The sequence below is a fragment of the Anastrepha ludens genome, chromosome 2 (assembly GCF_028408465.1).
Source record: "Anastrepha ludens isolate Willacy chromosome 2, idAnaLude1.1, whole genome shotgun sequence".
NCBI classification, from domain to species: domain Eukaryota; kingdom Metazoa; phylum Arthropoda; class Insecta; order Diptera; family Tephritidae; genus Anastrepha; species Anastrepha ludens.
In genome coordinates, this window is record NC_071498.1 from 102,055,423 (window position 1) to 102,078,680 (window position 23,258).

Genomic DNA, 23,258 nt, shown 5'->3' on the forward strand with positions numbered 1-23,258 from the left:
GCACCTGGGGGAGGTTTTTTTTTGTGATCACCGGTGATACGTGGCAGCCAACGTGTTAAAAACGATAAAATTTTGGATTTACGACTTTTCGCTAAGTGTTTCCTTCTTCACATCCAAAAAATGAAATGTTGCAAGGAAATTATTCTGTAAATTGATTTACGTATAGTATGCATCTTTAGCTATCCAGAAGTTGTAATATTTAAATTAATAAAGTAATACATAGACGAATCGCGGTCTCAATTAGCATATGATGAAATTTCATAAGAAGAAAAAATTTAAAAAATACGTGACTTAAACAAAAAACATTAAACTTTTTAATTTATTAAACTTCATTTTCCTGATAAATTAGTAATATTGACCCAGATGATATTGAAAGTAGCTACGACGTCTTTCGCGGTAGCCCTGCAAGCAGTTAAAGCAGACCTTTCACTTCTTATTTTTTCATTATGGAAAATTATTACTTTTATTTATTAAATTCTAAGAGCCTAACAACGGATGCAAAAAGGATAGAAATTGACGTTGGCAAGAGGAGAATCATAATAAAATTGTGGAAAGAAGGTCAAAACTATCGACATTTAGAAAGAACAACAGGCAGAGCAAGGGCATCGGTTCGGACAGTAATTAAAAACTATAAAAATACCGGAGTTATAACTTCCAGATCAAATGTAGGGCACCCTTCTAAATTAACAGAAAGGAAAAAGTGCAGTATTATCAGGCTTGTGCGGAAATATGTAAAAATAACTTCTTCAAAAGTTGCAGATGAAATAAGAGATAAGGTTCAAAAATATATTAGAACTTCCAGAAGAGTCTTCGGAAAAGCTATCATGAAAGAGTTGATAGAAAAAACGCATTTATTTCGCTAATAAGCAAGCAAACACGCATTTCTTTTGCAAGTGGTTATATAAACTGTTGAAAGTTTTTGTTTTTTGGATGAAAGCAAGTTTCTAGTTTTTGGTATCAAAAACAGAAATCTGGTGCAGCGTTGAATAAAGAAAAGTTATTACCAGCCGTAAAACTTGGTAGGGTTGGGGTGCTAGTGTGGGTGTACATATGGATATGGCGGCTAGAGGCGTGGGAAAATTGCAGTTTATTATTTCAGCAATGGATTTTTTTTTTTTTGTCGGGACATACTAGCAAGTACAGCACTCAGACACAATTCCATTGTACTGTACTCGGATTCCCTTTTTAATTTTCTTTAAATCTACTCGACCTCCGAAGAAATCTGAGTAGATCTTGTGGTGCCAAGGAGCCAAGGTGGTCGTTTTTTAACACATCAGTGCCAAAGACCTCAAACCTGATTCAAGCGAAGGCGCGACAGACGCACAGAAAACGGTCCGCCGTCTCATCCTCCTCTCCACATTCTGGGCAGAGTGCACTGCCTGAGATTCTCACCTTTTCCATGTGCTTTGCCCATAGAAAGTGGCCCGTCATCAGTCCAACCAGCATTCTACAGTCCCCTCTACTTAGTGACAGGAGGAATTACGACAGTAGGTCGGACGTGACAGGTAACAGCAGTTTTCTCCATCAGCAATGGATAAGTTTACTTATTGGGAATTACCAATCGAATACCCTGTTCCGCATGAAAAGAACGGCTCTTAAAGTAAAGTTAAAGCTTCTCTGTAATGTCCCCAAGCTATTGCCAACACCAATAATCGCCAGATTTGGGGGGTCCCGGTGGTCTAGAGGTCGAAAAGTTGGGGTATTTTCAGGAATTTTGTTTTACAGCAAAAAAAACGAAAAACGATATTTAAATTTTTAGGCTTTTTATTTGGCTTCTTTTACATACAAAAATTACCACTTTTCTTTTTTTTTAATTTTAATATATTAACTTAAAAAATGGCGCTGAAGTTGATCCTCCCGAAAAACTGAACCTGGACGGTGTTGTACCTTTTGGCTGTTCTATTTATCTGAAACACAAAAACCAAAAAAAATGTTAATCAATATGACTGTAGCTATGTCCCGTACTAGAATAAAACAAAAAAATTGTACAAACCGGCCCGGTTTTGAATTTGACACTCTAAAAATCGGCCTTTTTTCAGCCTTTTAATAAAAAAAATACGAAATAATTGTAATAATAATTTTATTATTCTAGCGCGTGCGATAACCATTGATGTTGTGAACAACATATTAAAATTTCAGTCGATTTGGTATTTTTTTTTGTTTTTTTTTTTGACAACACCAGATCGAAATAAATGAGTTTCAGGTTTGAGGTACAGGAGCGCGCGGGGTAATGGGCCGTAGAAGCTATATTATTGGGAATTTCCGCATGAAAATTTCACAGTACATTCTTAAGATATGTATATACTACACTTTCAAAATATCGAATAAACACAAAATTGATTTTTTGAAATTTTTGGACCACCGTGTCTCCCTCTTCCACTACAAATACTCAAACACGAGTATACCTGTATTTCAGAGAGTTTTTTTTAATAATTACAACTTTGTGTGCAATAAATGAGCGTATACTTTTAGAGTTTGTCATTATCCATTTCAAATAAAACTTATATGTTAAATTGAGTGATTTAAAATGAATTATGCGTTTCCCTTAATAAATTTAATGTTTTTATATAGCTAAAAATTAAAAACTTAAAAACTATTTTTCGTGTAACTTTTTCAATTATCCGAGGAGCGTAAACTTATGACTCTTAAAATTACTATCCTTTAACATCAAGCTAAAATTTATGTACGTTTATTGAAAAATATGTACACTTTAGTGAGACTTCGAGAAAGCGTTCGACACTCTCAATCATGAAGCAATCTGGAAAGCCCTTGAATGCAAAGGAGTGCCTGAGAAATTTATTAGCATCATAAAAAATTGTACTCGGGCGCTTCATGCCGCGTGAAATACGAAAAAACTCTCAGTGGTAGTATCGAAGTTCAAACCGGTGTTAGGCAAGGATGTTTATTATCTCCACTCTTGTTCAACCTAGTCCTGGACCTAACAATGCGACAAGCGTGTGCGGCCAGCAGGGGCATGTTCTGGGGTTTATGCGGTCAGCTTGAATCCCTAGCGTATGCGGACGACATTTGTTTACTATCGCACAAATACTTAGGTGCATCAGCTAAACTACAAGCCATATGCCATGCAGTAGCACAAACAGGTCTAAAAATAACATAGCAAAGACCAAAGTAAGCGGATTAACAACACTGAAGCACAAACCTTTTAAATTGCCGAAACGCCGCTTGAAGATGTAGATGAAATTTGCTATCTTGGAAGCATAATTTAAAAAACGGCGGATCAACAACTGATATACGCAACCGAATATGTAAGGGACGCGTTGCATTTGGCATGCTAGGCAAGGTATGGAGATGAGCCCACATCTCCAGGCACACAAAACTGAAAATATTTGATGCCAACGTGAAGTCGGTAGTTCTGTATGGATGTGAAACATGGAACTTAACAACAAGCATACCACAATCATTGCAATCCTTCCTAAACCGTTGCCTACGAAAGATAATCTGGATATTCTGGCCTGATATTATAAGCAACAATGATCCTTGGGCGCCTACCGGGCAAACACCTGTGCACATAGAAATTATGCATCACAAGTGGAAATGGATCCCTGCGCAAACCACAGGATGATATCGCAAGGATTGGAACTACCAAGGAAGCCGTAGGTGCGGGAGACCAGCCAACACATGGAGGCGACAAGTAGCAGCAGAGGCGGACAGGGCAGGCCGTTCCTGGAGTCAAATTGAACATCTAGCTCTAAACAAACGAAATTATAACTTATTTCATTTAGGAACTGTGGGGAAAAAAAATATATATAACATATTTCCTACAAAAGGATTTAAATTAATTATAAGAAAACAATTCGCTGTACGTTTTCAAATGCGATGCGGTTGGATTTGTGTTTTGCTCCTTTTTTATTAATTTCTGTTTTCGGAAGTTCGCCTTCTTGACGTCATTTACAAGAGTTTAGAATATTAAATAGACTCAGTCAAATTTACTTATCAGTACCTAATAGTTTTTTATATTATTATCTATTGCAGGCGCACCGCAAGATGTGTACAGTTATTGGTATCCTAATGCATTTCCATTTGGCGATGTGATATGCATTCTGGGCAGTGTTCTGGCTGAAACTGCGACAAACGCGACAGTATTGACCATTACAGCATTTACTGTTGAACGATATATAGCGATATGTCATCCATTTCGGTGAGTGCGCGCAGATTGCGACTGATTAACAAAATTTTTATTTTATTTTCTTTCTTTCATCTGACACTTATTGGCTTATTTTAAGGTATTTTTACAATTACCCTAATTTGTTTTCCCTTTGAGTTTTTTCGTTTACGTTAATGTGACAGCAAAAAGAAGAAGCAGAACACCGGTTTTACAATTGGGCCGAGCGCACGTTTTCTTTTTTCATTTCTTTCTTTCGTTTTTAGTTTTCAACTTCAACTGACAACTTAAGCGATTAATTGTTGCGATACGGCTGCCAATTTTTAGAAGACGCCGTTCGTTACGCCTTCAAGATTTTTACTTTAATTTACGCACACACATGCACACAAACAAACATACATATTTACTTGTACAATATATGTAGTACCTACCTCTGCACTTAATGCACCCATGTGAATTTTTGTTCCTCCCTTTTATCGCCTAATTGCAGACAGCACACCATGTCGAAGCTATCGCGAGCTATCAAGTTCATCTTCGCCATTTGGGTGGCGGCGTTGCTGCTCGCCCTGCCGCAGGCGATGCAATTCTCCGTTGTCTCAGAGCAGGGCGGCACCTCGTGTACGGTAAGTTCAGCAAGTTGTAGAGGTCATTTAGTTTTAATATAGTAGACCGACGTCCACTGCCATACTTTTGCATGTGCATACATACATACACATATACATACTTACATTATCTTTGTGTTTGTCCGTATTGTCCATTCCATGTTTAACCATGCATATGTGTGTGTGTGCGTTGGCATCTTTTCTCGTTTACAGATTGGCAACCACTTTGTCGAACATGTTTTCGCTGTTTCGGGGTTTATCTTCTTCGGCGGTCCCATGACAGCGATTTGTGTGCTCTATGTACTGATTGGAATAAAATTGAAGCGCAGCCGATTGCTGCAGGCAGTGCCAAGGCGCAGCTTTGATGTACACCGCGGGATTAGCGCACAGAGTCGTGTAATCAGGATGCTTGGTGAGTAATGTTAGTAGAGTAGTAGTTATCAAATGGACCAACGTTAGAGGTGATGTTATGATGTATTTGTATTTAAAAATAAAAATAATTCAATGCTTACTAAGAGAAGTTTCGCGGAAAATTATTCTTTCAAGACAACCTGAACCTATTTCCAACAAGCTTTAACAACTACTGTTTTGGCTTAATTACAGTTAATCATCGCGTTCAAATGCACAAATTCTTATGAAATTGTTGTTACGTCAAAGCGCATTAACTCACTTTCATAAATGGTACAATATAAGCTCTCAACCTCCGCGAGACAACATAAATGTTATGTTAACAATGATAGTGACAAAACATTTTCCAGAACAATTTCAGTGCCGCAACTAATGAGATGCAATTAGTGAAGTTTTGTGGGGTGGAATTTTTGTCCAAAAAGTTAATTTCACTTTTATTTTTAGCAAAAAAATATATAAATGCTCTGGTTATTAAAAGATGCTAAATGTTAAAAAAGCAAACCAAACACGTAAACTTTAAATAAAAGCACGAGCAGCTCTCTCTCAGCTAGCCCACTGTAGTCAGCAAACCTCAAATGCAAACAAAAACTAGCTATAGCGTCTGATGTTTCTGCAGCTTTACAGAGCTTTAACCGCCGTTAAGTTTCAACCAAGAACTGTTGGTTATATCGTTCTGCAGCAAAAGACCGTCATAATCTAAAACAAAAACAAAAGAAGATATGTGGAATTACCACCTGTTCTTCTTTTATGCTGTGTAAAAAATTCTAGGCGTTAAAACGGCATTTCATCAGATGATAATTTGTATTCACTTTTACTTTGGAATAGCAAATTGATATAATTTGAAGCCGGTTTTCACGAATTTTTGATTGTTTGAGTTATGACATTCTCACAGAAAATCTTCGATATTGTGTTTTTTTAATCTAGTATAATATTAATAATAATAACTATAAAATAATGTCTTCCACAACTATTGGCAATGACTCTGCAAGCACAGAGAAATAACAAAGAAATCATTCCTAAAGCATTGAGACTTTCAACAAAGGCATGACAATTGAGTATTTCATACAATTGCATATATAAATTTCTTGTATAAACTGGATAGGTTGGAAATTATTACATTTACTACCGAATTTCTCATAAATATCGCAGAAACGATAATCCGTTGATTTCATAGTGAATAAAACACTAATAAACAATGAATTAATAGGAGCTGATCTTACAACCGGCGACAGATAATATCACTTCAACTTTTTAACTAATTTTCACAATTTTCCGAATTTTATCGAAGCTGCACAACTATTTCTAAATAAAAAAAAATACAAGTACGAAGGGGCTAAAAAATACCAATGACTTTTTAAAATCTTTTCCCCTGAGGATGTATGCGCATTTTCTCTATAAAAAAAATCGTGCATTGGTTATTCAGCAAAACAAAAACACAAAATATCGCGCGCTTAGGCCATAAAGATCGCAGCGTATATCCATATAAGATCAAATTAGCTTAAGAAGTGAAACCTCATTTCAGGCACCCAAACTTCACCGATTAGGCTCTGCCAGAGCTGTATTATATTATATCCCAAACGGATAATTATATTTTCGGTTGATAATACTAATAATATAATAAACATGCATTTTTTGGCAATGCACAAGCACAACTATTAAGAAAAATTTAACTATTAGGAAATGATTTAATTCTGTTGCAAATGAAAAAGTGCGCATCACTAAAATAAGTTAGGTTTAGTCACTATAGTCGTCGATGGCAAGAACTAAATGTCTTTTTGGGGACTTTATATCACACAATTTGTGGTGGTTGATGGGTTTTAACCGTTTCCAAAGTAGTCCTAATAAAAAGTTTTACACATAAAGATTAGGCTACACATACTCAGAAACCCTAAAATCGACCTTTTATTCTGGGACATATAATCACAACAAACATTTTTTCTGAGATATAAAACTCCAATTGGGTTTTTGGCGGATATATTTAATTCGAATTTAAATTATTTCAAAAGAATCACTTATAGGCCACTTTTGACCATTTACGTAATTAAATTTTAATTAACATTATTTTTCCATGAAAACGTAGTTTATGTTATAACAAAACCCATAATAACTCAAGTTTTAAATTTTGAGGGGCCAGATACCTGTAAACAGCCATATTTTCCCTGATTTTCATTAAAATTATTTAAAATGAAGAAGTCAATATATTTTTTTTTAAATTGGCATACAGTTTATACATTAAAATAATATGATTTTTTTTTTTTAATAATTTAAAATGGCGGATGTACACTCAATTCTTCCAGGAAAGTCGCAACGCGGCTTCTCAAACGGCGGGCATTGTAGCATCGGAGTCAGTGACTTGAGCATAAAAAACCAAACAGTTTTTTGTTTATTAATGTCATAATTTCTATATGAATTAAACAAAAATGGGAAAAAAATTCGCGGAATAAAATGGTTTAAAAAAAATGAATTTTGGGGCGAATTTTCCAACTATTTGTGCTTCGAAAAAGCTATTTTTTCGAAAGATTTTCGAAAACTTCTAAATTCACATAGAAAGTAATATCTTAAAAAGATATGTGCAAAATTTCTGGGAGATCGGTCAATAAGTTTTCGAGTTATCGTTTACGCCAATTCGAAAAATATAGTTTTGAGAAAAACGCGTCTAAAGTTGGCAACGTAACTATACCTCTCCCAGCGCTGGAACGCAATGAACAGAGTCGTCACGGTTGACGATCAGTAATATGAGAAATACTTAAATTTACGTTCTTAAATTTTTTTAACATATTCTTAAAGAATTATATCAACATTTTATGAAAAAAAAACATTTTTTTTTTTTAATTTTACGAGTATCTGTCCCCTTAAAGCTGGGTTTTAAAAATTCGACAATTTTTCAAAACATATCCGTATTTAGAATTTTAGCGTATAAAAAACTATATCGAGCATTCGTTATGCGGAGAAAATGGGCAACATTTTCTAAGGCGAAAACAATCAAAAATCTACTAAAATTTTAAAATTTTGAAACTACTAATGTTAGAAACTTAATGGAATTCCAGATTAAAAAGTGAAATCCTGAACTTTATTAATTCGCCCCCGTGGAAACCCCTATTGAATGATTGTTATAAAAGCATACCTAATGTTCATCATACGCCACGACACACTTGTTTGGGTAAGAATCTTAGAGTACTTGAACGGGGCACTTTTATAGTCAGCCGTGCATTTGTGAACAAGGGTATTCTAAATTTGGTCACAAGACTACTCAAATTGTATATAAATAATTTTGAAAATTGACTTAATAGAATTCGTACCAAACATGGTTCGCATATTGCTCACCACCTAATTTAGATCCATCGCAAATATTAGTATTGAGATGGGACAAAATCACCCCTACTTCAAATATATATATAATTGAGGTTTACATCCTTTGTTGCGTGTTTTACCGATCTCCATTATCTTTATAATGTGCGTTTTACGCCGTCCCCAAACGGCAATTGGTTTTTTACGTGGACAAACACCATCGGGGGTTTGCCATTGTCTGCTGAAAGGTAAGCGCTATTAGAAAAAATATTTTCTACAATTTCCGTGTTTCGTGTTCACATGGGGCTTTAAACCCTGTACTACCGAATGGTAGTCTCACACCAACCAATTCGGCTACGGCGGTCAACGCTTTCGTCCGTCCATCCGTCTGAAGTAGCTGTATAACTCAAGAAACTAAACAATACAAATTGGCAAAGGGCGTTAGCCTAAATAAAGTTAGTTTTCAAAAAATGAAAAAACCTGGTTCAGATTCGACACAAATATCTGAGATCGGCTTAAGGGAGGCCTCTTATCAGTGGTTTCAAAAAAAGGTGTTTTTTCGCAATTTTTTTTTGAGGCGAAAAAAGCGACACACAGGAATAATCGTTTGCATTTATTTGAAGGCATGATTGAAGAGTAATAAACAGTTTTTAACATAAATAAAAGAACAAAATGGCGGGCATATGAGGGATCTCGCACAGCTTCTCGTTGCGCGCTAGTAAAACGGCGTGTAAGATTGCGGTCGTAGTTTTCACCTGAAACACAAAAGAAAAACATTGTCTTATTCAGAAGGTTTTCCCGCATATAATAGACTTCTTCTTCTTCTTAATTGGCGCTATAACCGCTTACGCGATTTTGGCCGAGTTTAGCAAAGCGCGCCAGTCGTTTCTTTCTCGTGCTAACCGGCGCCAGTTGGACACACCAAGTGAAGCCAAGTCCTTCTCCACCTGATCTTTCCAACGCAGAGGAGGCCGCCCTCTTCCTCTGCTACCACCAGCTGGTACCGCATCGAATACTTTCAAAGCCGGAGCGTTTGTATCCATTCGGACGACATGACCCAGCCAACGTAGCCGCTGGATCTTTATTCGCTGCGCTATGTCTATGTCGTCGTAAAGCTCATACAGCTCATCGTTCCATCGTCTGCGATATTCCCTGTTGCCAACGTGCAAAGGTCCAAAAATCTTACGCAGAATCTTTCTCTCGAACACTCCAAGCGTCGCTTCATCGGATGTTGTCATCGTCCAAGCTTCTGCGCCATACGTTAGGACGGGCATGATGAGAGTCTTGTAGAGTGTTAGTTTTGTTCGTCGAGAGAGGACTTTACTACTCAATTGCCTACTTAGTCCAAAGTAGCACTTGTTGGCAAGAGAGATTCTACGTTGGATTTCAAGGCTGACATTGTTATCGGTGTTAATGCTGGTTCCTAAATAGATGAAGTCTTTTACAACCTCAAAATTATAACTGTCAACAGTGACGTGGGTGCCGTACGCGAGTGCGCCGACTGTTTGTTTGAAGACAGGAGGTACTTCGTTTTGTCCTCGTTCACCACCAGACCCATTCGCTTTGCCTCTTTATCCAGTTTGGAGAAGGCAGAACTAACAGCGCGGTTGTTAAGGCCGATGATGTCAATATCATCGGCATACGCCAGCAATTGTACGCTCTTATAAAAAATTGTGCTTGAGCGATTAAGTTCTGCGGCTCGCACGATGCTCTCCAACATCAGGTTAAAGAAGTCACACGACAGGGAGTCACCCTGTCTGAAACCTCATTTGGTATCAAACGGCTCGGAGAGGTCCTTTCCAATTCTGACGGCGCTGTTGGTGTTGAGCAACGTCATCTTACATAGCCGTATTAGTTTTGCGGGGATACCAAATTCAGACATCGCGGCATACAGGTAACTCCTTTCCGTACTGTCGAATGCAGCTTTGAAGTCGACGAAAAGATGGTGTGTGTCGATTCTCCTTTCATGGGTCTTTTCCAAGATTTGGCGTATTGAGAATATTTGGTCGATGGTAGACTTTCCAGGTCTGAAGCCACACTGATAAGGTCCAATCAGTTGGTTGACGGTGGGCTTCAGCCTTTCACACAATACGCTCGCTAGAACCTTATAGGCGATATTTAGAAGACTAATCCCACGGTAATTGGCACAAATTGCAGGATCGCCCTTCTTATGGATTGGGCAGAGCACACTTAAATTCCAATCGGCAGGCATGCTTTCATCCGACCATATTTTGCATAGGAGCTGATGCATGCGCCTTACCAGCTCCTCGCCGCCATGTTTGAATAGCTCAGCCGGCAGTCCGTCGGCGCCCGCGGCTTTGTTGTTCTTTAGCCACGTTATCGCTATTCTCACCTCGTCATGATCGGGTAGCGGAACGACAATTCCGTCGTCAACGATTGGGGTATCGGGATCTTCACTTTCTCGGTGACATGCGCAGCTGTCACTGTTTAATAGGTTCGAGAAGTGTTCCCTCCATAATTTAAGATTGCTCTGTACGTCGGTCACCAGTTCGCCGTCCTTGTTCTTACAGGAAAACGCCCCGGTCTTAAAACCTTCTGTAAGCCGCCGAACTTTCTGGTAGAATTTTCGGGCGTTGTTCCTGTTGGCCAGCATCTCAAGCTCTTCGCACTCACGTATTTCGGCCTCTCGTTTCTTCTGTCGGATAATACGTCTCTCTTCCTTTTTCAGCTCTCTGTAGCGATCCCACATGGCTCGCGTTGCGCCCGATCGCAGCGTGGCTCTATAGGCGGCATCCTTTCTTTCTGCGGCAGCATGACATTCCTCGTCGTACCAATTGTTTTTTCGGGCTCGCCGGAATCCGATTTCTTCTTCGGCGGCGGTACGTAGAGAACGAGAAATGTTGCTCCATTGTTCGTGGATGCCGGTTTGTTGGGCAGTACTCTCCGAGAGCAGGAGTGAGAGTCGAGTGGCGAATCTTCTGGCTGTCTGTTGTGATTGCAGCTTTTCGAGGTCGAACATTCTTTGCGTAGGTAGATGCACCTTTTTTTGCTGCACAGAAGCGCGTGCGCAGTTTGGCTGCAACAAGGTAGTGATCCGAGTCAATGTTGGGTCCTCGGATCGTACGTACATCTAATACACTAGAAGCGTGTCTTCCATCTATCACAACATGATCGATCTGGTTTCGCGTTTTTCGATCAGGGGACAGCCAGGTAGCTAGGTGTATCTTTTTATGCTGGAATCTGGTGCTGCAGACTACCATGTTTCGGGCCCCGGCGAAGTCGATCAGCCTCTGTCCGTTACCGGATGTTTCGTTGTGTAGGCTGAATTTTCCGACTGTGGGACCAAAAATTCCCTCCTTGCCCACCCTGGCGTTGAAGTCGCCAAGCACGATTTTTATGTCGTGGCGGGGGCAGCGCTCATAGGAACGTTCCAGGCGCTCATAGAAAGAATCTTTGGTCGCATCGTCCTTCTCTTCCGTCGGGGCGTGGGCGCAAATTAGCGATATGTTAAAAAAACGGGCTTTGATGCGGATTGTTGCGAGACGCTCGTCCACCGGAGTGAACGACAGTACTTGGCGACGAAGTCTCTCTCCCACAACAAATCCGACACCGAATTTGCGCTCCTTTACATGGCAGCTGTAGTAGACGTCGCAAGGTCCTATGGTTTTCTTTCCTTGCCCCGTCCATCGCATCTCATGGATGGCAGTGATGTCAGCCTTTACTCTCGCGAGGACATCAACCAGCCGGGCAGAGGCACCCTCCCCATTAAGGGACCGGACATTCCAGGTGCATGCCCTCAAATCATAGTCCTTAGTTCGTTTGCAGGGGTCGTCATCAGTATAGGGAGGTCTCATCCGAGGCTTTTTTAAAGTTTTCATTGGGGGCGATTTTTAAGTGGCGGGTCCCAAACCCAACGCACAACCAGCTATCCTGGAATGTTTCGCCTTCTCACTTTAGCTCACTCCCGAACGGGTGTTCGGAAGCTACCCAGAGGATACGTGGGCTAATCCCGGCCGTTGTGAGCTGCTTGAACCATATGCAGAAGAATCGCCCTGACAACTCCCAAGTGAATGGCGATCAGTAACTTTCCCCACTTGCGTGGACTTCTACACATGGAACCATCCTCCAATAGACTACTCTTATATAAAAATATGAAAAAATGAACACACAATTAATTATTGAAAAAAAGTGCTTTTTTTCGCTTTTTTTTTTTTAAAGGTGTAAAATAACATTAAAAAATGATTTTTTTTTTGTATTTTGTTAGATAGTTAGTTGCGCATTTTAATTATCTTTATATAGATTATCGGTTTGAAACGATAACTTTCGTCGTTTTTTTTTTTTAATCTTACACGCCATTTTCAAAAACATGGTTTTGAGAAAACGTGTTTGAAAGTTTTCAGAAGGTAGACAGTATACTCACTCATAGGCATATTTTCCTATAATATTATATATCTATCGATTGCAGTAAAAAAAATCGATTTCTTGAAGCCGACTGATGAGAGGCTCCCCTTAATGTCAATGCTAAATGTTCTATGTTGTTAGGACTGAATTGCCGTCTGCTGCCCTGACGTCACTAGCTTTACCTCTCTCTATGAGTTTGTTTCATTACAAAGGTTAGAGTTTAAATTTCGGTCCAGATCGAATTTAACCGTATCTACGTGGTCGAGGTGAGTAAAGGCATTTATACTATACAAAATTTTCTCATAGAAGCCACCCACCATTCAGAGGTAGCATAACATCGAAATTCATTCTTAAATTTTTGATTATAACGAAGGTTTTAAAATGTCGCCGTTCCAGCCAATTCTATTTCGAAAACGTAAGGGACATAAATGGATTTTTTTTTTTTGACAAGATATGCATGATTTAGCAGAGGAGTGGCAAACTATGTAGATGCAGATGTAAATGATTTACAATACTTTGAATGATGTATTCAAAGATGATAATTTGAAGTAAAATTATATATTTGCAAAAACCTAAAAATTTAATCTTTTTTACGTTACGATGTAGAATACATAAATATATATATACAGTATTAAATCTACAATAAAATATTTGCGCACTAACAAATCCTATCACATTTACTTGTATAGTTTATCGCTTGCTGTTTTAAAGCTTACCTCAAGCGCAAAGCAAAATATTCGCCCAAGCAAACAAAACAAAATTCATTCACCAGCCCACGAGCGTCAAACCTCTTTATACTGAGCATGAGCTATGCTAGCCTACCAACTCGCCACGCAGCCGTCGGTTACGGTCTAATATGTCGGTCTATGTAAATATTTAGATAATTTTGTGTTGGCGTCGAAATCAACACGCCCGCTATCGTTTCATACGATTTCGGTATGCGTATGTATGTATATGTGTATGTGTTGTGGTTAATGCTTTTTATTTTATGTATTTAGTGTGGTGCGTAGGAAGTGTACTGAGTGTAGTTATAGGCGCCGATATGCACGCAAAGCATAATTTAGCAAGAAGACATGTAACCTATTTGGATAACCAGAAAGTAAATGCGTGTAAAAAGCTACCACTTCAACACCTGTGGAATCCAGTGAAAATATGCTAAGCATACGATGTGGTAAGGGATTGTTTATTTTTAATAAAGTTGGCTTATCACGCGACAGAAGACGGATGTGCGTTACGAAATTAAAGAGAAACAATTACCCACCATAAACCAGCCTGTAAAAAGGAGGTGTGGCCATTAAGGAAGCACACGAAAACTGAGCAACATATGTTAAGTAAACTCCGTCAAATTAATGGAATGCTAGGTATAAGTATGGTGTAAAATTGTTTATGATAGTTGATGGAGGTTTCCATTCATTATAAAGTCAAATGACGTATGCAATGGTTTATACAGAAATTAAACATGTACAGCCTTCTTTTGAAGAAGGTTCAGCCTTCATCTAGGAACACTCTGTTTACGAACGCATGTGAAGTTTCATTTAAATCAGTCAATTCATTTGAAGTTTTAAAAGCAACGGCATGTTGAAAGTGTGTAAGAACTTCTCGCCATCAATTAGTATAGTAGAAATAATTTAAACGTGGTCGTGTCATCCACGCCAAGAATGTCCAGAATCAGCAACAACACCAGGAATCGTACAAAAATACAGGAAATCGTTTGGAAAATCAAAGCTATTTAGTAGAAACTCTAGGCGTCTCATTGGGTAGTACAGGCAACAATATTTTGACTGAAGTATTGGGGCGGCCGCCGTAGGCGAACGGTTTGGTGCGTGACTACCATTCGGAGTTCACAGAGAGAACGTAGGTTCGAATCTCGGTGAAAGACCAAAATTAAGAAAAAACATTTTTCTAATAGCGGTCGTCCCTCCCCAGCAGGCAATGGCAAACCTCCGAGTGTATTTCTGCCATGAAAAAGCTCCTCAAAAAAATATCTGCCGTTCCAAATCGGCTTGAAACTGCAGGTCCCTCCATTTATGGAACAACATCAAGACGCTTACCACAAATAGGAGGAGGAGCTATATATAAAGGGTGATTTTTTAGCTATTATCTTTTTAAGCAGTTGGTTTAAACAGCTGGCGCACGTTTGACGTGTTTTGTTTCATTGTCAAACATCTTCAGTTTGGTATATAATTTAACCATGAATCGTCTTACAAACGAACAACGCTTGCAAATCATTAAATTTTATTATAAAAATGCGTGTTCTGTTCTGTGTTTTATCGAAAAATTGTGTTCAGCGACGAAGCTCATTTGTATCCAGAAAAGGTCACAGGTTGGTGCGATTTTTGGGCTGGAGGTATCATTGGACCGCACTTCTTCAAAGATGCTGCGAATTGTAACGTAACTATGAATGGTGAGCGCTACCGTGAAATGATATCCAACTTTTTTTGCCCAAAATGCAAGAGCTTGACTTGTATGGCATGTGGTTTCAGCAAGGCGGTGCCACATGCCACATAGCACACGTGACAATGGACTTGTTGAGAGGCGAGTTCGGTGAACATTTTATTCACGTTCGGGACCTGTCATGGCCAATTGACCAGATCGTGCGATATAACGCTTTAGATTATTTTTTTTGGGGCTATGTTAAAGCTCATATCTATTCAGACAAGCCTGCTTCAATTAACGCATTGGAAGACAACATTAAGGCATTTATATGTGAGATACCGGCCGAAACATTGGAAAGAGTATGCCAAAATTGGACTAAGCGGATGGACCATTTGAAGCGCAGTCGCGGTCAACATTTGCATGAAATAATCTTCAAACATTAAATTATATGGACTGTACTATCGATTTAAATAAAAATTGCATGCATTTTTCTGAATTTTACGTGTGTTTTTTTAAAACTTTCCTATAGCTCTTAAACAATCACCCTTTATATTGGGTTTCGACGACGCATTTGCTAGCAATGGAACAAAAACACATTCGAATGCCACTTTAGCAGCAACATTTAGAGCGTTTACGAAAGAAGAGGTCGCGGTCGACCAAAGAACATCTCATGGGACCATGCAAAAACAACAGCTCAGAACCGTGTACGATGGAGGAACTTTGTCGGGAACCTATGCTCCCGAGAGGAGGGAATAAGGAAAACAAAAAAAAAAACCAAAGTATAGAGTAGATTTTGTGCGTCGATTCATCTCTATGGGTGTGACTTGGGTCTATCATCATGATCCTAAATAAAACCAGGATACTAAAGAGTGGTGTAAATTTGGTTCGTATTTACAAATTGGCTAAGAAAATGTTAGCATCAGTTGTTTGTGATGCGAAAGGAATTTCGTTTATGGACTGCTAGCAAACGGGTAAAACAATAAATTTTGAATATATTTTTAACCTTCTAAACCAGCTGAAGGACAAAATTTGTGAAAAAGACCCAGTTTGCAAGAGAAAAAAAATATCTTTCATCAGAACAATGCACAAGAGCATTTTTACAAAGGCTAAAATCCATAATTAAAGTTCGAATTGTTGGGGTATTCACTCTATTCATCAGATTTGGCCCCTAGCGACTTCCACCTAAAAAAATGCATGCTTGAAAAGCGTTTTTCATCAAATGATGAGGTCTTAACAGCAGTGGAAGCGTATTTTGCAGCCCCTCTAGATTCTCACTTCAGGGATGGAATTTATAAAATGGACTTTCGTTGGGACAAGTGTGTTGATGCTCAGGGAGACTGAACTGAATAATAAAATGCATTTCAAGCCATTAAATTGTGTTTTTCATATTGAACCGCAAAACTTATGGAACAACCTAGTATTTGTATTAGAATGCCAAAATTTTCTCCAAATAAAATAGAGCTTTAGGGTGTCCTCTTTCCCGCGATTCGTGGAAGTTACTTTACCTATCGCACTGTAAGTTTTAGTGTAGCTATTTGTAAGTACATTGATGACTCAAATTCTGCTATCAACGTAAGAATTGGTGGCGAAACTCATCCCTAAACTCTTATTTTGCTTGTTGGCAGAGACAACTTATGGTAAAAGGAATGTAAGATAACACATCTTAATAGCAACAATAAAACCTCCCAATAACACAGTAGCTACAGTAGCAGTATTTCAACGTTTGTCACGTTTAGGAAGCTACCATCTACATATGGCAGACGCTAATTCGGCACATAAAAGTAACGCATCTCTAGTTAGTCTATTAGTCTAGTAGGCCATATATTTTAGGAGAGTTGAATCGAAAATAATTAATTTGTATTCTTCGGACACGGTGAAGTGCAATTATTCAACACACAGATGAACATAAGTTTATAACACATTACTTTGGTTTTTTTTTTCAAACAACTGCACGTCGATCGATAGCACCGCGCCGTGGCCGAAGAGTGCGTTCAAAATCAAAAGTCAATCACAAATTTTTGTTTCTCTATAAAAAGTTGGGAGCCATTGCAATGAAAAAACTCGAAACTTTCATTTGAGCATAATTCAAAAAGGCAAAAATGTTGAAATTTTAAAAAACATTTGATATTTGTTTAGCTCGAAAAAATTATTTTAACAAAAATTTTTTTGAAATTTTTCCTAAATTTTTTGATCGGAAAATACAATAAAACCCCTATTGAAAACATGCTATTCTACTTACAATTCAAAGAAACAGTAGAAAACAAGGTTTTGAAACCTCAAGCCTCGGAAACAACTCAATATTTCCTCACCCCTCTTTTACACAATTTATGCTACTACCCGTACAGTATATAAGGAGTGACCTAATGCTACTATGTAATTTCGCTCCTTCTCTTTCAAACAACCATATGAATCGGTATGACAGAATAGACCGTTTTGAACCAAATTTTATTTTCATTTAGATACTTCAAATGTTTTGCGTTCCGGTCTTAAACAATATTGCAAATTTAACTTAATCATCTATTCATGAAAGCATTTAGTTCCGTTAGCAAAGTTTCATTTAATGGCAAAGCTTCTAAATATTACTAATTGGTATTGCTATCTCTTTCTTATTCTTAAATTAAATTTCGCTAAAATACTCACATATGTATGTAATTTATCCTTTGCTTGTGTTCCCCTTTTTTCTCTCTTGTTTGTGGTCTTTGTTTTTTTTTTCTTTTTTCTTTCCATATACTTACATGTTTCGCCGTTTGTCGTCGTTCTTCATCATTTCCTCGTTCATCAGTGGCCGTTGCTGTAGCATTTTTTCTGTGCTGGGCGCCATTTCACGCTCAACGCTTGATGGCTGTGTACGGCAGCAGCGCCAACATAGAATCGCAACTATTTAAAGATGTCTTCGAAGCTGTCGACCTCGTATCCGGTGTGCTGTATTACCTATCAACCTGTATTAATCCACTGCTGTACAACATCATGAGTCACAAATTCCGTGATGCTTTCAAGGTGAGTTAAGCCAAATGTATTGGTGGGGTTGTGAGTGCATCAATATGTGAAATGAAATGTCGCATTAAAATGAGTGTACATGTAAAAGCTTAAATTGCTCTTTGGCGTCCATTATCGAAATGTGGTCAATGCCAAATTGATCGAAAAGTCATGAAAATGTTCAATTTGAAAACAAGTTTTACAAGTTGTTAAAAAATGAATGAGAATAAGAATGAAATAAAATTAAGAGGTTTATGGAAATCGTGTTCTATTTTCAAAACGAAAGACGAATATACATATATAGACGAGGTGAAGTCCAAAATAATCAAGACTGGCGTAATAGAAATTTCAGTCAGTCCGGTCGTCAACGATTGGGTCTTCGGGATCTTCCCATCTTCTGTGACATGCATAGTTGCCACTGTTTAGCAAGTTCGTGAAGTGTCCCCTCCATAAATTAAGTATACTCTGGACGTCAGTCACCAGATCGCTGTTTTTGTTCATACAGGAAAATGCCCCTGTTTTGAAACCTTATGTAAGCTACCGAATTTATGATAGAATTTTTATGCATTTCTCCTATCGGTCAAAATCAAGCTCTTCGCACCAAATGTGGGTATCGTGTTTCGAATGGAGTATAATGCCTTTATTTAAATATAAGATTTTTTAAAACGAAATACTCCTGTTGATAAACGAAATACTCCTTTGGAGTTTCGTCCTTAAAGGAAGAACCTGCACCAACCAAATATCTGAACAAATTTTGTATTAAAATATGTATCAGTAACATGGCGTTCGAATTAAAACTCCAACTGATACTGAATATTCAAATTGTTGATTGAAGCAATTTGATAGTCTCGAAAAACCTTAAAATTCAAATCTCACATGCGTGTAGTATAACTTTAGGGATTTTTTCAGGTCTTTGGCAGAATTAAAAACATTAGTATTTCTATTTGCGCAACTAACTTATGAAAAGAAAATGTTTAACCCAAACTTGAGCTCCTACCTACGTTCGCCTCAGCTTGATTTCATAGATTTTGATTTAGTTTGATTTTATTTTATAATCATTTCTAATTTTATTTGATTTAATTTCACTTCATCTCATTTCCAAAAGTTTATTTAATTTAATTTCATTTTGTTAGTTTTCCTTTCCTTTTCAAAAGCATACCTGTAATACCCACCGAATACTCAGGATGTCTGTGAAACTTTCAATCATCATTCTTACATACTCAAAAATACTCAAAAAATATTATCAACAAAACTTTTAATATCATAGATTCCCTCCCGCCATGTTAGATATATTATTTTCTCCTGGCTCTTGAATTTTAAAATATTTTTATACTCCATTTTCTCTATAAGTTCAAAGATATTTTTAATATCTCAATTTCTTTCACAGGTTACTTTAGCGCGTCATTTTGGATTCCCCGGCCGCTACCAGAGTCAAAGTCACAACTACAGTGCCCTATTGCGACAAAACGGTTCAATGCGTCTCCATACAACGGTGAATAACAATGCTCTCGATCACTACCACTCTTACCGAGTTATGCAATTGCATTGTCGTGACCAAAGTCATCATCTTTCTCTGCAGGATAGCATCCGAACAACTACAACGACGACAACAATTAACAGCAGTAGCGGCGTTGGCGGCGGCGGTGGTGGTGGAATGGGCAGCATCGGCCTGAGCGGAGTGGGTGCCAATAACGCCAGTCGCCGTTCATCGCATCGCTCACGTTACACATCCGGTGGCTCGCAATCGCCACTAGCAACGACTCTGAACAAGCACGATGAAATCGCTGCAAATCAAGTTAACGGCGCGACTGCTGCATCGACACCCAGGCAACAGCATCATCACAGGCTGCAATCACAACTATCACAACGATCCAACGGCGCCGATAGTAATTTACTGCTCGACATGGAATTGGGCACAGGCTACGGTTATTGTCATGTTCATCCGCAATCGGCGACCATAAATTCCAGCAGAAGTAACAATTTGCGCCGTTCGGTCATGAACAATAATGTAATGCGCAATGCGCGCCCTATATGTGATGATCGCGCGTCGATTAACTCACAGGAGTGGGAAAGCAACGCTAGTCAATATGAACTTGGCGACACTCATTGCATTGGCGAGCATGAATCTGAATTGCCAAGGCCAGTGTCATCGAATAGTCTGACACTGACGCGTATTCCAGCTGTGCAGCCTATGCAACCCGTACAGCCGGTAAACTCCATAGCGGAATTGGACGTGCATGCGCCAGCACGCGCGCGTCTTAAACTTTCACGTATAATCAGCCGACGTGACCAGGACACATTGTCGGTCAAGTCGAATCCGCGCGCTGAACTAATGCGCAGCACTGTTAATGTGCCTAATGTGCCTGGCTCACCATTTACGACCTACGAAAATGACAAAAAGAAGCATGGGCGGACAGCGAATGGGGGACGAACGCACAAAACCTTTGATACACTCACCGGCATGTTCCACTGGCGTGCTCGTAAAAAAGAACTAAATGACCGACCTAATGGCAGTGGTGGTGCTGGTGGTAGTGGCATGAAGCGGACGCGACAAGACAGCAACTCGACTGTACATACCCACGCAAGTGTGGGCGGCACGCCCACATCTCGTATGGCACTTATGCGTAGCATATCGTCTACATCGCCAGGCATACTCGAGTCGACACTCAATGCCGAAATGATGGGGCAAAAGTTGTGAAAAGGACACTCAGCATGCACACAAATTAACACACCCACACAAACACAGAGGAATGTGAAGCCTTTTGGCTTTGGCCAACTTGAGAAAGTTCATTGCAAGTGAACCCATATTTTGGGTATGACATTTGTCGGGTCACACAGACCAGATGGCGACATAAGCAGATACTGCAAACTCATGTATGCGCCTATGTATGCATGTGCCTACCAACTTCCCACATATCCATAATCGCTTACACTTAAAGCTCGCCATTCTGAAAGTAATGTAAAAGAGCGCCACAGGATAATAATTTAAGCAAAAACCTCAGCTTTCTCCATGACCAGGCTCATGCAGTCACGGCCACGTCAAGTGCGAGTTATCTAAATCATCTGAGCAATCTGTCTCATCAGCGTGTTGGGACACTTATCTCACCAATTTGTTGGCACATCTAGCCGATACCCCAAAACCGTAAAACAAGCACATGCTTCACGCATACGCAAAAGCACACCCACATGCACGCACCAGTATACGCTCATGTTGTGTTGTTCACATTACATTTGTAACTTGTCACGTCTCTTTATGTGCCACATTTGCTTAAATGCAGAGATGAAATAAATCGTAAGAAATCCCTAGTCAGACAGTTGAATTGTTACAAATGACATAACGGTAACTACATAAAATCAAACCTACGCTCCAATTAGGATGTAACTCGCATATGTAAATGGTATGTAATTTTCAGCAACAGAGTATTAGAGTATTGAAGTGTTGTAGACAGTATCGAAGAGAAAACAAAGTCATATTTTTTTTTCGAAAACAAAGTTAAGTGTTCTCTCTTAGTGCAGATTGAGGGATCGGTTGATATGTTGGAGTGAGATCAGGTCTATGTTTCTTTGCTCGTCCGAGGTTGCCCGCGGGTGCCCGAAACTGCTTATTTTGTGTTATTGTTTTGATTCTCGGACTGCTGAGAGTCACTTTTAAAGAGTAATTTGTGTTTCTCTAAATCCGAAGTCGCCCAGAACAAAAGACCGAGCGAGTTTGTGAAAACAGTCAAATTGAAGGCTCAATGTGCAAGAAGAAGAGAAATTCAAAATAACAACAAATAACTTTGCATGGTGAAAAAAATTCAGAAGATGTGACCAACACCAGACCGATAACCGGCTCTCAGCGATTTTGAAGGAGTGGCGGCGATTTGTGGAAAGTGGCGGCGATTTGTTTAGGATAAAACAGAGAGTGTGGTGATGTAAGAACAAATCAATGCAGCCATCACATTCATGTTGCCTCGTGACCATCTGAATGACAATTGATTGCACTAGCATAAATATACGTATGTAGTGAGCAGGCAGAATTCTGCTGCCGCTTCCCCGATAACGTGGCAGTCGAAGTTACTCTCACAAGTTTGGATGGCCAAATCTTCTAATCCATCATCCTTGTAATATAACTTTTTCCTTTTGATTCGAGCGAGAAACGGTGTTTTTTGTGTTCTCATATTTCTAGCCTGTCTATGCTCTACTGAGGGGGCATTTCGTTCTTACCCTCATTTATAAGATAAGTAAGACAAGCAGCATAGCTTTGTATGGCTGTCATATTTCTTAGGTCTCCAGCAATGCCATTCGCAAGAATTAATTTTTAGGAACGAAAATAAGCTTCTATAAAGAACCGAGTGAGTCTACTGAACAGCCATCTACCCTTGGAATATCCCACAATAACGCGTCATTAGTGCTGAGTAAATCGAGTTTTACATTTTGACAAGCTGTCATGTCTCGAAGTGAGGTGCAGAAGCAAAAATGAGAAGGAGAGAAAATAAAAGTAAGGATTTCTATTACTTCTGTTGTGTACTATATATTTTTATATCTGTCTCGATTTCTTTATGCCGTCACATACAACCGTTACATGAAGAAAGTTATAATACACTGTGCACGAGTGCTTGACATTGTCTGAATAAAAAGAATTGTAGTGATTGTAATTTCGTAAAGTTCTCTGCGTAACGAACAAAAAGATGAGTAAGGGTGAATAATCAACAGTTCTATTAGTAATACCAAAAATGAATGAGAGGAAAAATGGAAAGTGGTTCAAGGCCAATTAAAAGTGGGCGCGAGTTGTAAGAAAGTTTAGGCTCAGCAAATCTGAAACATCGCGGAGCACGCTTCAAATAACCCTTTGGTATATGTTAAAGCTTTTCTGTAGCAAACTAGAATATACGAAAGAACGCAGCAGAATTCAGTTTAGAGCGAACAAAAGATGAAAAAAAAGTTTTTGGTCCCATTAATCTGAGAAATTCCACCCTTTGCATCGCACAAAGCTCAAAACTGAATAAGATTTACAGATAATAAAATTAAAGTGAGATTTAAGCAAAAATGAAAGTTAAGAACAAGAATAATTTCTTCGACAGACTGAAGTGTTTTGTTTAAAATGCAGTTGGAAATATTTAAGACAATACGAGCTTTTGAAA

General features: G+C 38.7%; 1 protein-coding gene across 1 annotated transcript in view; it reads left to right on the forward strand.

Moving 5' to 3' along the window:
• LOC128854927 (melanopsin-like) overlaps nt 1–22,939 on the forward strand; it is a 33,282-nt gene extending 10,343 nt beyond the window's left edge. The window contains exons 2-7 of the mRNA XM_054089407.1: nt 3,994–4,159; nt 4,614–4,746; nt 4,939–5,137; nt 17,942–18,156; nt 19,523–19,627; nt 19,715–22,939. Coding sequence (XP_053945382.1) covers nt 3,994–4,159; nt 4,614–4,746; nt 4,939–5,137; nt 17,942–18,156; nt 19,523–19,627; nt 19,715–20,833 — 1,937 coding nt within the window. The 3' untranslated portion in view covers nt 20,834–22,939. The remainder of the gene's footprint in view (nt 1–3,993; nt 4,160–4,613; nt 4,747–4,938; nt 5,138–17,941; nt 18,157–19,522; nt 19,628–19,714) is intronic.
• The last annotated feature ends 319 nt before the right edge of the window (nt 22,940–23,258 follow it).